We start from the raw sequence: 15,999 nt of genomic DNA, 5'->3' as shown, positions 1-15,999 counted from the left end.
CAACCCCTCTCAAACTGTGTCACCATTCTCTCACCCCCATCTCACACTCTCACCCCCCTCTCACACTATGTCTCCCCCCTGTCACCACCTCTCACACTTTGTCACCCACCCCTTAATCTGTCACCCCCACCCTCACTCTGTAACCCCACCTCACTCTGTCACCCCCTCTTAATCGGTCACCCCCCCCCCTCACTCTGTCCCCCCCTCTCACACTAGGGTGACATAGGGTGCCCCTGTCATCCCCTCACTGTCACCCTCCCTCACATTATGTCACCCCCTCTCACCCTGTCACCCCCTCACCCTGTCACCCCCAAATAATCCCGTCAACCCTCACACTATGTCACAACCCTCTTACTCTGTCTCTCACCATGTCACCCCCTCTTACTCTGTCACCCCCTCACTCTGTCACCCCATCTAACCCCGTCAATGCCAAACTTACCTTTCCCTAATTGCTTCCTCTTCTCTTCCTCTCAGGATCTGTTCTTCTTTTCTTCCTATCTGATCTAGTTTTCTGTAAAACTTAAGACAAAGTAGGGACTATTTGTCTTTTGTAAGTTTCCTACGCCTGACCATCTATGACCAGCGGAGGAGCAAAGTGTGCTCAATTTTCTGTGGTCAGAGACATTTTTCCACAATTCTCACCATTTCTCAGTGTTCTCGTGATGCCTCCTTTCTGTATTCCCTAACGCCGGCAAAACTACCAAATTTTGCCCTAACAGAATGAGAGCAGTTTGTCCATTCGTGTTAGGACGAAATTCTGAACTTTTGTTTGGATCGGAATTTCATTCGGATTCCCACGGTATGAGGGAGCTATCTACCAAAAGGTTGAAAGATCAAGATAGGTCTTTTAGTCAACTTTACTAATACTAAATAAAGATTACTTAGTATTAGTAATTAATCTGCCCCTACTCAGTAGGGGTATGTCTAGTAAACAGTTAGCAGCCTGTGGCTGCTCACGGTTGTAAAATAAATAAATAAATAACCCCCCGGTCCCCACCCCTGAGCAGCGGCCCTAAATGATAATGGGGCGGGGCCTATTGTCCTTCCACCCATGGGTGACGGGTGGGGGCCCTAAATGACAATGGGAGGGGGATCTATTGTCCTCCCTGCGGCGCCCTCACCCATGGGCGATGGGTGGGGGCTAAATGTCTTCCCACCCCAAAAAAAAATTAAAGTCCTACCTACCCCCTTACCCTAAAAATAGTGAGGGGGGGAGACAATAACACTAAATCCCTGTAAATAAATAAAAAAATATTCTTTACCTTTTTTCTAAAACCTTTTTTCAGGCCCAAAAAAGGGCAAATAAAAAAACATAATACCCATCGAACTGATAAAAAAAATCTTTTTTTTTAAAAGAGAGAGCGCAAAAAAATAAATAAATAAAAATCAGCCAAAAAAAAAAAGGGGTTTTGGAGGCCCTGCTCAATTAGCTACATGCTAGAGTGGGGCATAGTGACACAACGGGTAAAAGTAAGGGTATCAAAGTAGGTTACAAGAATTGTAGTCACTGAGGGCTTAGTAGGTTATTTTTGCCAGTTGCACGAGAGGAGTCAGGGTGTGGAGATGAAAAGCCATTAACAGTTTAACTGATATGCTTTCCTGACAAAGTGAGTTTCCAATTATTTTTTTGAAGGTATGGAGACTGGGTGAGAGTCTAATAGAGAAGGGAAGGGAGATCCACAGAAATGGTGCAGCCCTGGAGAAGTCTGGCGAGCATCAGAGGTGGGAGTACGGACAGAGGATAGATGTAGGTCTTTGGCAGAGCGCAGGGGCCTAGACAGGACATACTTGTGTATTATTGAGGAGAGGTAGCATTATGTTTTCAAATCTGAACAATAAAACTTGTGGAATACCACAAAAGTGACACAATAGTGTCAACAAATTAGTAAAACCAAAACAAATCAGATTCTAAATAATTCCACTTACTTATAAAAGTGTAAGCAGGTGAGCTTACATTTAAGTGGCCATTGGAGTGGTACTAAACACTTTCAGTTATTGAAATGTGCATATGGCTTTGGGATAGTGCGTAAGTAACTCTTTTCTGTGGTTTTTATGTGTATGATGTGTACTATAGTGGTTGCTGCCGCACAGGAGTAGTGGGAGTTTGAGCGCAGGACCTATTTTTGTATATTTGTATTTGCTTTTGTATTACACAGCCTTTAAAATTAATATTAGATGTGCACACCAAACACATGCACGTATCAGCTTTAGGAAATATTGAGACTCTAGCAGCTGTCTGAAAAGAAAAAAGGAGTAAAGCTAAAAAGCACTAATAACAGCAGCAATGATGTACCCTGCATACTATGGCTGGCAAATGAAATGGATACTGAGCCCAGAGGGGTATGCCTCCCTGTAGCCTTATCACTTCAATGAGAAGAAGGACGTTTAATCTCCATAGGTGAATTATTCATTTCCAAATGCTCTGTGCTCTGAGCTGAATGCTTTATTCATGGAGACTGATATCTTGTCTCACAGGACTGCAGGCCAAAACTGAATTGGGAACTTCAAGTAGTCACAAACTTATTAACTTTCTCTGAGCAATGGCTCTACTTGTTTTAACATAAAGAAAGTGAGTATGAAAGTGAGTCTGATTGTTTTGTATTGCTTTGTTCTGTGGCAACCCAATAAGGAGAAAAAGTGAAATTATTATTTACAAACGTTATCTAGAAAATATATTTTGTATCATCATTAATGGTGGACAAGAATAGTTGCTGTGCTGAATACATTATTCTATTATATATTATACTATTTGTCAATTAAGTTTAAGAAGAATTTGGCTTGGCCCTCTTTGCATGCTATAAAATGTCAGGCAGTATTCCAGGAAAGCTATGAAATAGTTATTTGGCTTCCATTTAGCTGCAAAGTAGGCAGAGATATTACAGTTTTTCAACATTGAAAATATCACCAGAAGTGCAACCATAAACAGTGTCTGCAGGGTATAGATGAATAACTTAAAAGGACACTATAGTCACCCAGACCACTTCATAATTACCTTGCAGGGCTAACTCCACAGCAAGTGGCTGTCTATCTAGAGGCGCTTATTGGTCCTTAGTGGACTTTTGGTCCACTAAATAGCGCTGGATGTCCTCATGCTTTGCATGACGACATTGACTCAATGATTTCCAATGGGGAAGTCATAATGCAATCGAGGCGATTGCCGCATATACACCATAGTCCCTCCCCCCCGCCGGCTAAAGGAGGAGGAGCCGAGGCGGACTGTGACCCAGTGCCAAGGGACATTGGCGCTGGAATCTGTTAAAGGAACACTATAGTCACCTAAACAACTTTAGCTTAATGAAGAAGTGTATAGATCATGCTTCTCAGGTTTCACTGCTCAATTAACTGCCATTTAGGAGTTAAATCACTTTGTTTCTGTTTATGCAGCCCTTGTCACACCTCCCCTGGCTCTGATTGATACAGCCTGCATGAAAAAAATTGGTTTCACTTTCAATCAGATGTAATTTACTTTAAATAATTGTATCTCTTTCTCTGTAAATTAAACTTTAACCCCTTAAGGACACATGACATGTGTGACATGTCATGATTCCCTTTTATTCCAGAAGTTTGGTCCTTAAGGGGTTAATCAAATACAGGAGGCTCTTGCAGGATCTAGCAAGCTATTAACATAGCAGGGGATAAGAAAATCTAAATTAAACAGAACTTGCAATAAAGGAAGGATAAACTTTAGATGACTCTTTACAGGAAGTGTTTATACAGGGAGGTGTGACTAAAAAAAAAAGTTATTTAACTCATAAATGGCAGAGAATTGAGCAGTAAAACTGCAGGGACATGATCTATACACCAAAACTGCTTCATTAAGCTAAAGTTGTTTTGGTGACTATAGTGTCCCTTTAAGTAACAAGAAGGTTTTTTAACCATTTCAGCACCACAGGGGGAGGGGTGGAGGGCGCGATGGAGGTGGCTCTATAGTGCTAGTTCCTTGCACTATCGTTTCTCTATATGTGACATTTCTGTGTCTCTAAATGCCATATATAACAATGGATTGCACTACTGATAAGAAAGTGCAAACACTAGAATTATAAAATGTAATACCATTAAATTGAAACATGGCGAGTCAATTAGTACTGCTTGTTTCCTTGCTCCAGGTACAAGAAAGTTTAGAGCTGAAAAAAACCTTTATTTCCAGTGTGTATCGGAAACATCTCCCCCACCACAAATATAGGCTGAGGGAGTTACCTGACTTTCAGCCTATCACAGTGTCAAATGCTAGTATAAAACTGAATGGCTAGAATGAGGTGTGTCATCTTTACCTAGAAAATATATTTTATACCATCATTAATGATGGACAAGAATAGTTGCTGTTCTGCATACATTATCCTGTGTTTACTATTTGTTTTACTTTCTACTGGTTTATATTGTTAGACAGATATTTGACTTTTTTTTAACCCTAATCTGGTAAAGTAGTTTCTCTGATTTAAAGAGTTCATTGACTTTTGGGACGTTACCTTGAGTTGTCCTATTTTCTTGAAGCGAATTACTTCTTCTTCCCAGAGTTTCATATTTTTACCCAGTATTTTCTGACATTTTCTAAGGACATGGAAACAATACAGTTAAAATGACAAATAAATAAAACAGAATAGGACAAAATTGGAAAAACATAGTTTACTTCAGTCTGTCATCAAGTATCTCCTAACATGCCATGTGTAAAGATAGAAACAATCCTGAGAAAAAGAGTACTCTTTTGTGAGAATTTTCATTCAGGTGACTAGCTTAGTAGCTTTATAGAATATCAAACAAATGAGTACAATATTATTTATTTTTAACATTTATTTAGTTTTTTTTGCAATCTGTTTTCCTCCTCACTATTACACTGCCTGTCAAAAAAAAAAAAAAGTTGCCACCAAAAAAAAATGTTACACACTCTAATATTTCATTGGATCGCCTTTAGCATTGATTACGGCGTGCATTCGCTATGGCATTGTTTCGATAAGCTTCTGCAATGTCACACGATTTATTTCCGTCAAGTGTTGCTGTTACGGTACCACCTTCCGAGCTCCAGACACAGTCGTTAGTCACTTGTATTCCCGGTTCCCCCAATAACGAGACCAAGCTCCATTATGAGGGTAAAACATGAACTGAGGACTGGAACAGCCAGCCTGCCTTTTATTTGCATTTCACACACAGGCCACACCCAAGGGGAGGCATAAAACAACCACTGGCATCGATGGTACATCCCACACATTCCCTCCCCTTGGTGTGACACATAATCTTATTATACAGGCAGTTTAGACTATATTTTTATACAACTTTCATAACTCCAAATCCATCCATCATATTCACATAAAAGGCACATATTCAGATTCAGCATACTTAAATCATAAACAGTCTCAAAAATCACACCAATCCCTCCAGGGAATCCAAAGTTACTCGAATGTCCGTTTATGACCGACCGCAGCTACCGTTTCGTGCCCAAAAGAGTTCCCTGGATTCGGGCTATACGGTCGGTCACTTGTTGGCCTGAAAATGTCTACGTCCTGTTCGAAGTGGATCGGTACTTCGACTACGTTGTACTGTCGAAGTATCGTCGATAGTACGGGTCGGCGGATTCGAAGGTAAAATGGCCGCCGCCACGTGGCCCTTTGTCCGATGTCGGCCACCACGAGGCTTTGATAGCTTTAGCGCTTCGTTGGTTTTGGCTGTATTCGAACTGTTAGTTGTGCAAAGTCACAACTCTCCGCAGGATCTCTCAGGGACCATAAGTACTGGGCAAATCAGACGAACCCAATAGGTTTAGTCCAGCGGGATGGGTCTGTCACATGGCTCCCTCCTTGTGGAACACTCCGGCAGACCCGGCTTGACCCTGTGGCGGGTCAACTTGGGGATGACCGGACTTAGAGAGAATAGGGACGTCTATTTGCCGGGATAACCCATCCGCATTCCCATTCTGCTTACCGGGTCGGTAGCTGATAGTGAAATTATAAGGCTGCAAGGCCAAACTCCACCTCAGCAGTCTGCCATTGTCCCCAGAGACCCGGTTAAGCCAGACGAGGGGGTTGTGGTCTGTTACGAGGGAAAATTCTTGTCCGTATAGGTAGGGGCTCAGTTTCTTCAGTGCCCAGACCAGGGCTAAACACTCTTTCTCTACTGCCGCATAACTCACTTCTCGAGGTAGTAACTTTCTGCTGAGATATGCGACAGGGTGTTCTCCGCCATCCTCCCCGACCTGGCTCAGCACAGCCCCCAGTCCATACATGGAAGCGTCTGTGTGGACAAGAAAACGTTTGTTAGGGACTGGGGCAGCCAGGACAGGGGCATTCACAAGAGCCTGCTTCAGGGCTTGAAACGCGGCTTCACAAGCTGGAGACCACAGGACCTGCCTAGGTAAATTCTTTTTAGTCAAATCAGTTAGGGGCTTGGCAATCGTACTGTAGTCGGGGACAAAACGTCGATAGTAACCCGCTGTCCCTAGGAAGGCAAGTACTTGGGTCTTGGTGATAGGTGTGGGCCAGTTAGCTACTGCTTCCACCTTGGCCGGTTCGGGTCTCTGGCTCCCACAACCCACCCGGTGACCCAAGTACTGCACTTCTGCCATGCCTAAATGGCACTTGTCTGGTTTCAGAGTCAGGCCGGCGGCCCGAATTTTGTCCAGCACTACCCCTACGTGTACTAGGTGGTCTTCCCAAGACTCACTGTAAACCGCGATGTCGTCCAGGTATGCACATGCAAATCCCTGGAAGCCATCTAGGAGCCTATCCACCATACGCTGGAAGGTAGCCGGAGCGTTCTTCATCCCGAATGGCATAACCCTAAACTGGTATAGGCCAAACGGGGTGACGAAGGCCGACTTGGGGATAGCATCCTCGGCCAGGGGGATCTGCCAGTACCCTTTACATAGGTCAATGGTGGTCAGGTAGCGCCCCCTGGCAATGCGGTCTAATAACTCGTCTATCCGGGGCATCGGGTAGGCGTCCGTGGTAGTCCGCTCGTTGAGCCGCCTGTAATCCACACAGAACCGGGTGGTCCCATCTTTCTTGGGTACTAGGACTACGGGCGACGCCCACGGACTATCGGAGTGCTCAATAACCCCCAGCCGGGTCATCTCCTGTATCTCCTTCCGCATTCCTTCTCGGACTGCTTCCGGGATGCGGTATGGAGGTTGTCGTAGGGGGTTCTGTCCGGGTGTCTCGACCTTGTGTATAGCTAGTGGGGTGTACCCGGGTTCTTGGGAGAATGTCGCCTGCTTCTCCCACAGAAGCTGTCTTGCCTGGGTTTTCTCGGCCGGGCTTAGTCGGTCACCTAACTGTACGAGGCTAGTAAGGTCGGTCTGGGGATCCCTTTCTAACAGGTCCGGTAAAGGTAAGTTCTCGGTGTCGTCGGTAGCTGGGGCACAAACTGCTGCAACATCTTCGGGTCGTTCCTGATACTCCTTGAGCATGTTCACATGAAAGGATCGTTGTACCCTTTCATCCGAACAGCTGGCTATGAGATAGGTAGTATCGCATACCTGAGCTAACACCTTGTACGGGCCCTGCCAAGATGCTTGCATCTTGTTTGCCTTCACAGGTTTGAGCACCAGGACCTTCTGCCCAACCTGGAAGACCCGCTGTCGAGCACCCCGATCGTACCATCGTTTCTGTTTCCCCTGGGCCGCCCGGAGATTTTCCCTTACCATCAGGGATAGTTTCTCCATACGGTCCCGGAGTTCCAGCACATACGGTACTATGGGGGTCCCTTCTTGCTCCGTCTCCCCCTCCCAGTGTCCTCTAATGAGATCTAGGGGTCCACGAACCCTCCTCCCATAGAGTAACTCAAAGGGGGAGAACCCAGTTGATTCCTGGGGCACCTCTCTGTATGCAAATAGCAGATGAGGCAGGAATCGCTCCCAGTCTCTGCAAGTGTCAGTAAAGGTCCTCAGCATCTGTTTGAGGGTACCATTAAATCGCTCGCAGAGACCGTTAGTCTGTGGGTGATAGGGTGAACTAAGTATCGGGTTGATGCCGCACACCTTCCACAGCTGCTGGGTGAGCACAGCGGTAAATTGGGTTCCCTGATCAGAGAGGATCTCCTGCGGGAACCCGACCCTAGTAAAGACTTTAACCAGGGCATCAGCAACCGTCTCTGCCTCTATATTAGACAGCGCTACTGCCTCTGGGTAACGGGTGGCGTAGTCTACCACAGTAAGAATATATTTCTTACCGGATGGACTAGCCCTGGCCAGTGGACCCACAATGTCAACGGCTATGCGGGAAAAAGGCTCTCCAATGATAGGCATCGGCTGTAGCCTAGCTTTTGGATGATCTCCCCGCTTACCTACCCGTTGACAAGTGTCGCACGTGCTACAATACATCCGCACATCTCGGTTAAAATTGGGCCAGAAAAAGTTTTGGGTGATTCTATGAGCTGTGCGGTGGGAACCTAGATGACCTGCTAAGGGCACGTCATGCCCAATCCGCAGAATCTCCTGCCGATACTTTGCAGGTACTACTAGTTGTCGCTTCTGCGAAGGGGCATTCGGTTTCGGGGAAGGTTTCGGGATCCTGTACAGCCTATCCCCCACCCACTCGTAGTGTTCCCCACCTACTCCTTCTTCCCCAGCGTCGGCCCTGGCTCTGTACTTGGCTAACGTCGGGTCCTCCCTAGTTTCTTTCCCGTACATCTCTGGGGTATCCCAGCCGAACGGGGCCTGGTCTAAGGTACAAGTCGGGGTAGAGAGTCTTACCTGGGTCTCAACAGCAGGTGGGCCGGCCTCAGTGGCACGGGTCTGGGCACGGGTCGTAACAGCGTCCACTGCAGCGGGGCCCATGGGAGCAAAGGCCGAAACCAGGGGGGCCAAATCGTTGCCAAGAAGAACATCAGCGGGTAAATCCTTAATGACCCCCACATTCACGTGTCTAGCGCCCACTCCCCAATCCAAATGTACCCGGGCCACGGGTAGACGAAATACTGCACCCCCGGCTACTCGTACTGCCACGGTATCCCCGGTATGTTGCGCTTCGGACACTAGGTGCTTTTGGAGCAAAGTCAGGGTTGCACCAGTGTCTCGTAGCCCACTGGCTTCCTTTCCGTTGACCTTTACACTCTGTCTGTGGTGTTGTCGATTGTCCTGGTGGGCAGCCTGAACAGGGTCCGCCTCATGTAATATGCCCCAGCATTCCTCTTCCTCTACACAGTGGACGGCTGGAAGAGGTGCTGGGGAAGGGGCCCCCGTGGGTTTCCTCCAGGACTGGTTCCTGTTGGCACGGTTCATCGGGCACTCCTGTCGCCTGTGCCCTAGCTGATTGCACAGGAAGCACCGAAGGGGTTCAGAGTACTCTCGGGCGTTAAACCGGGGTGGACGTTGGTACTGGGCAGCCGGAGGGGGTGCGGATGGTCTGTTTATGGGAGGCTGATACGTGGCAGCGGCTGGTTGGTATTCCGCTCTGGCTGTGGCCTTGGTGATGGAATTGTCCAGTCTGCGAGCGTCAGTGTACTCATCGGCCAAACGAGCCGCCTCGTGTAGAGTGGAAGGCTTACGGTCTCGTACCCACTCTCTGACCCCTGTCGGCAATTTGTCGAAACAATGTTCCAATAAAAACATCTGCAGCACCTCTTCTCCCGACACCGCCTGGCACCCTGCCATCCAGTGGGCGGCTGTGCGATGTACCTTGCAGGCCCATTCCACGTATGAGTCCCCAGTTGTTTTTGCAGTGTCCCGGAACCTCCTCCGGTATGCCTCGGGTGTAACGGCATACCGGGCAAGTAAAGCTTCCCGGACGGTAACATAATCCCCGATCTCCTCATCCGGAATAGCCCGAAAAGCGTCGTTGGCCCGGCCGGATAACTTGCCGGACAGTATAGCAACCCAGTCTGCCGGGGGTACCTTGTGCAGAGCACATTGCCGCTCAAAATCCGCAAGGTACCCGTCAATCTCTCCTTCGGTCTCACTGAAGGCTTTGAAGGCCGCAAACGGCACTTTCTGTTTGTCCCCTGGGTTTGCTGTGACTGGGGCCGCTGCAGTACCGTTTTGGCGTAGCAGGCTGGCCTCCACAGCGGCTTGAACCTGGGTGACGATCTCCGCGGAGGGGTTGGGGCCATAATGGGCCAGCCGAATTTTTACCGCCCGGTCAAACCTTGCCTCCTCGGGGGTTCTGTCGTCTGGGCTGGGTCCATTGGTTCCCTCTGCCGCTGGTACTCCATCCATTTCCAGCAATAAAGCAATAATGTCCCTCTTCTTGAGGTTACTGGCCTGTCCGCCCCTTTGTTCCAATAAGTCTTTTAAGGTAGCTCTTCTCAGGTTTTGGTATTGTAGTTCCATTTTATTCTTGGTCGTAGCGGTTTCTTTGGGCGTTGAAGATCATCCCGTCGCTTGCCACCAGTTGTTACGGTACCACCTTCCGAGCTCCAGACACAGTCGTTAGTCACTTGTATTCCCGGTTCCCCCAATAACGAGACCAAGCTCCATTATGAGGGTAAAACATGAACTGAGGACTGGAACAGCCAGCCTGCCTTTTATTTGCATTTCACACACACAGGCCACACCCAAGGGGAGGCATAAAACAACCACTGGCATCGATGGTACATCCCACACATTCCCTCCCCTTGGTGTGACACATAATCTTATTATACAGGCAGTTTAGACTATATTTTTATACAACTTTCATAACTCCAAATCCATCCATCATATTCACATAAAAGGCACATATTCAGATTCAGCATACTTAAATCATAAACAGTCTCAAAAATCACACCAATCCCTCCAGGGAATCCAAAGTTACTCGAATGTCCGTTTATGACCGACCGCAGCTACCGTTTCGTGCCCAAAAGAGTTCCCTGGATTCGGGCTATACGGTCGGTCACTTGTTGGCCTGAAAATGTCTACGTCCTGTTCGAAGTGGATCGGTACTTCGACTACGTTGTACTGTCGAAGTATCGTCGATAGTACGGGTCGGCGGATTCGAAGGTAAAATGGCCGCCGCCACGTGGCCCTTTGTCCGATGTCGGCCACCACGAGGCTTTGATAGCTTTAGCGCTTCGTTGGTTTTGGCTGTATTCGAACTGTTAGTTGTGCAAAGTCACAACTCTCCGCAGGATCTCTCAGGGACCATAAGTACTGGGCAAATCAGACGAACCCAATAGGTTTAGTCCAGCGGGATGGGTCTGTCACAGTTGCATTAATTTTTCACCATGATCTCTTTATTGGTAGTGGGAGAGTCGGACTTCTTCTCCAGCACATCCCAAAGATTCTCAATGGGGTTAAGGTCTGGACTCTGTGGTGCCCAATCCATGTGTGAAAATTATGTATCATGCTCCCTGAACCAATCTCACAATTTGAGCCCGATGAATCCTGGCATTGTCCTCTTGGAATATGCCCGTGCCATCAGGGAAGAAAAAAATCCATTGATGGAATAACCTGGTCATTCAGTATATTCAGGTAGTAAGCTGACTTCATTCTTTGGGCACAAAGTGTTGCTGAACCTAGACCTGACTAACTGGAGCAACCCCAGATCATAGCACTGCCCCCACATGCTTGTACAGTATGTACTAGGCATGATGGGTGCATCACTTCATTTGCCTCTCTTTTTACCAGACAATGGTTCCCCACTATCCTTCCAGTTTCTTTAATGCATTGGACAGTTCTTAACCCAATTTTAGTAGTGTCTGCAATCTCCTTAGATGTTTTCTCTGCTTGATGCATGCCAATGATTTGACCCTTCTCAAACAGACTAACATCTTTTCCACGACCAGGGGATGTGTCTTACGACATGGTTGTTTAAGAAATGGGAAGCTACTCATTGCATTATTTGGGGTTAAATAACTTATTGTCAGCTGAAAGATAATCGCCCATGCAGTAACTATCCAACAGGAGGCCCTTACCGATTTGCTTAGTTAAATCCAGGTGGTGACTTTTTTTTGGCCAGGCAGTGTATTATGGTGAGGAGAGGTAGGTTGGTCTTTTGTTAGGGGGGTGGCTTGGGGATTGGGGTTTACTATTATAATTATAAAAATTATTTTATAATTAACTAGGGGTCCCACCCTCCGGAATGGGCAGGGGCTGAGGTAAGAGACAATAGGTTCCCCACTATTTCATACATATTAGGGCCTCACCAGCAGGCATGGGCAGGGCCGGACTGGGAATTAAAAGCAGCCCTGGAAAAAAATTATTTACCAGCCCCATAATGCGTCGCGCCAGCACAGTGTGCCGATACAGAGTTAGAAAAGATAACTTAATATTAAAATTATTACTCCAACATGAAAAAAAGCACATATAGGCATAAAAAAAAGAGTGCAGATTTATTTTAAGCAGACGTGCCTTTGCATATAACCAATGTTTCAGTCCAACTACCATGACATATTAAGGAAAGCTTGGTAATGGGACTGAAATGGTGAATGTATGTAGGGCACAACTGTAAAAAATTACGTTATCTTGTTTATTTTGAGGTTCTGTGGGTGCACTCTTCACTTTAAATATGTTATTGTGCTGGAGTATGTACCAAGCAACAAGACTGGGCCAATATCTGCTTATTACATATTGTACATTTCAATGACATTTCTCAGTGTATTATGCATATATAAATGTACATTAATATATGTGTAAATATTATAGAAATAATTTTATATATATATATATATATATATATATATATATATATATATATATATATATATATATATATATATATATATATATATATATATAATCAGTGGCGGATCCAGTGCCTGATCTCAGGAGGGGGGGACCAATAGATTATTTAAAGAAATAATCCGTGCACAATAACCACTACTGCTCTGTGTAGTGGGTATGGTGCCAGTTGTGCCGGGACCCGCTCCCAGAGTAAATAGTCAAACTGTTTAAGTACAGTTTGACAACTTACCTGGGGTCTGCTGGGATATGGGTCTGTAGTAGGGTATAGGAGCAGTGGTGCAATGTGTGAGGGGTGAAATGTGTGTGAAAGGTTTAGTGTGTAGGGTGCGTGGGGCAATGTGTGTATGGGTGGCTGTGTGTGTAGGGCAATGTGTGTATGGGGGTCTGTGTGTGTGTATGGGGGGGCAGTGTGTGAATGTGTATGGTGTGTGTGTGGGCTAGAGTTTCCCTGTGGCACTCTCCCCCCCCCCCCCCTCTGTCTCTCTCTATTCACCCCTCTTTCTCCCCTTGTGTCTCACTCTCCCCCCTCTGTCTCTTTCTCCCTCCTTTCCCTGTGGCACTATCCCTCCCCCTCTGTCTCTTTCTCCCTCCTTTCCCTGTGGCACTCTCCCTCCCCCTCTGTCTCTCTCTATTCACCCCTCTTTCTCCCTTTGTGTCTCACTCTCCCCCTCTCCTTGTGGTACTCCCCCCCTCTGTCTCTCTCTCTATTCACCCCCCCATTCCCTCTGTCTCTCTCTATTAACCCCCCTATTCCCTCTGTATCTCTCTCTATTCACCCCCCCCCATTCCCTCTGTATCTCTCTATTCACCCCCCCATTCCCTCTGTCTCTCTCTATTCACCCCTCTTTCTCCCCTTGTGTCTCAGTCTCCCCCTCTCCCTGTGGCACTCCCCCCCGTCTCTCTCTCTATTCACCCCCCCATTCCCTCTGTCTCTCTCTCTATTAACCCCCCTATTCCCTCTGTATCTCTCTCTATTCACCCCCCATTCCCTCTGTCTCTCTCTATTCACCCCCAACCCCTCTGTCTCTCTCTTTTCACCCCCCCACCCCCTCTGTCTCTCTCTCTATTCACCCCCACCCCTCTGTCTCTCTACCTATTCACCCCCCACCCCCTCTGTCTCTCTACCTATTCACCCCCCACCCCCTCTCTCTCTCTACCTATTCACCCCCCACCCCCTCTCTCTCTCTCTATTCACCCCCCCACCCCCTCTGTCTCTCTCTCTATTCACCCCCCCACCCCCTCTGTCTCTCTCTCTCTATTCACCCCCCACCCCCTCTGTCTCTCTCTCTCTATTCACCCCCACCCCCTCTGTCTCTCTCTCTATTCACCCCCACCCCCTCTGTCTCTCTCTCTCTATTCACCCCCACCCCTGTCTCTCTCTCTCTATTCACCCCCACCCCCTCTGTCTCTCTCTCTCTCTATTCACCCCCCCATCCCCTCTGTCTGTCTCTCTCTCTATTCACCCCCACCCCCTCTGTCTCTCTCTCTATTCACCCCCACCCCCTCTGTCTCTCTCTCTATTCACCCCCCACCCCCTCTGTCTCTCTCTCTATTCACCCCCCCCACCCCCTCTGTCTCTCTCTCTCTATTCACCCCCCACCCCCTCTCTCTCTCTCTCTATTCACCCCCCCACCCCCTCTGTCTCTCTCTCTATTCACCCCCACCCCCTCTGTCTCTCTCTCTATATTCACCCCCCCACCCACTCTCTCTCTCTCTATTTACCCCCCCATCCCCTCTGTCTCTCTCTCTATTCACCCCCCTCCATCCCCTCTGTCTCTCTCTATTCACCCCCCATCCCCTCTGTCTCTCTCTATTCACCCCCCATCGCCTCTGACTCTCTCTCTATTCATCCCCCCTGTCTCTCTCTCTCTCTCTCTCTCTCTCTATTCCCTCTGTCTCTCTCTCTATTCCCTCCAATCTCCCCCACCCACCTTAGAAGAGTCAGGGGGCCGGCAGAGGAGTCAGGGGGGCCGGCAGAGGAGTCAGGGGGGCCGGCAGCATTCCATACTGCAGCCTCGCCGGCTGTGAATTGTGGGAACCGCGAGGGAGCATGGTAAAGACATGCTCCCTCCCCCTTCAGCCCTCAGCAGTAGGAGTGCCGCCGAACCGGCGAGGCTGCCATCCGGCCCGGCGGCTCCAGCCTGAAACGCGGCCGCCGGCCCCCCTCTGAGTGTGCCACCGGACCGGCCACCCGGTGACACATACTTGCGCAGCCCCCAGATGCCGCGGCCCACCGGGAAATTTCCCGGTATCCCGGTGGGCCATCCGGCCCTGGGCATGGGTGGAGCCCATGGCAGGCGTCGCTTAATAAATATTGGGGCCCCTATCCGCCAGTTGGGACCAGTTCTCCTTATTATAAATAATAAGACCCCCAACTGCCAGCATGGGTGGGGGGGAACAATAGGTCTCCCTCTTCAAATTTAAAGTAGCCCCCACCACATGCCCATGGGTGGGAGCATGTGTAGGGGGGTGATCACTGGCCCCATCCTCTTGGATGAGGCTTTTTCTAGTGACTGGGCAGCAATGGCTGCCCAATCTCTAGTTTTAAATGTTTAGCAAATATAGCAAGTGAAAATTAGCAAATGTGGATCCTGACGGATGCATTTGGTTTATCATTGGCCGCCATACTGTCTTAATAAATCTCCGATCCCCGATGCGGATATTAGGGATTTTTCCAAACTCATCTGAATCAATGTTACAGAATCGGTCGGACTGACTGAATCCTGACCGCATTTGGCTGTAGTAAATCTGTGAATTGCTAATGCGGTCAGAATTCTGATGTTTTAACAGAGTTGAAGAACACTTTCTCTGTTAAAAGTAACTTGCATTGTTCTGGAATAACTGTTTAAGTTGTACTTGGTGCTCTCTTTGATGATTAACACATTAAGAAAACCTTGACTTTGTAGCACTGGGCTTTAAGACTGGGTCTTTCTACACAATGGGATAAATGTTCACTTTCAATTGACCTTTATCTGGAGTATCTCATTCTGGTACTATATAGCACAAGATCCTTGAACTGTGCTAATGATGGGATAGGATGCATCACGCTGGGAACAGCACAGCCTGAGGCCAAGCAATTTGTTTCTCTTAAGTGGATCTCAGTGTCTAACAATTTGAGTCTGACAACACCGTATCTGATTAAATATTGTATATTTCAATGCGTATAAAACACTGTTTAAGGTACATCAGCAAGGGGGGTAATCTTGCAAATGTAACAATCTCTAGAATGTTTAAATCTGACCTTGAATTGCTTATTGTACCAGCAACTTTGGAAATATGTTCCTCTTGCCATTGCCTATAAAATTCTAAATTTAATTCTATATATATATATATTTTACAGTTCACCAGTTTTTTGAGGATGCTAAATAAAATGCAAAACATAGCTAAATAGTGATATGCAGACTTTAACCTACCAG

General features: G+C 47.5%; 1 protein-coding gene across 1 annotated transcript in view; it reads right to left on the bottom strand.

Annotated features, from left to right (window-relative positions):
• Nucleotides 1-15,999, bottom strand: part of VPS41 (VPS41 subunit of HOPS complex) — a 312,102-nt gene that overhangs the window by 72,021 nt on the left and 224,082 nt on the right. The window contains exon 16 of the mRNA XM_063450642.1: nucleotides 4,467-4,548. Coding sequence (XP_063306712.1) covers nucleotides 4,467-4,548 — 82 coding nt within the window. The remainder of the gene's footprint in view (nucleotides 1-4,466; nucleotides 4,549-15,999) is intronic.

This window comes from Pelobates fuscus, chromosome 4 (assembly GCF_036172605.1).
Source record: "Pelobates fuscus isolate aPelFus1 chromosome 4, aPelFus1.pri, whole genome shotgun sequence".
Classification (NCBI taxonomy): domain Eukaryota; kingdom Metazoa; phylum Chordata; class Amphibia; order Anura; family Pelobatidae; genus Pelobates; species Pelobates fuscus.
This window is presented reverse-complemented; position numbering and strand designations above follow the sequence as displayed.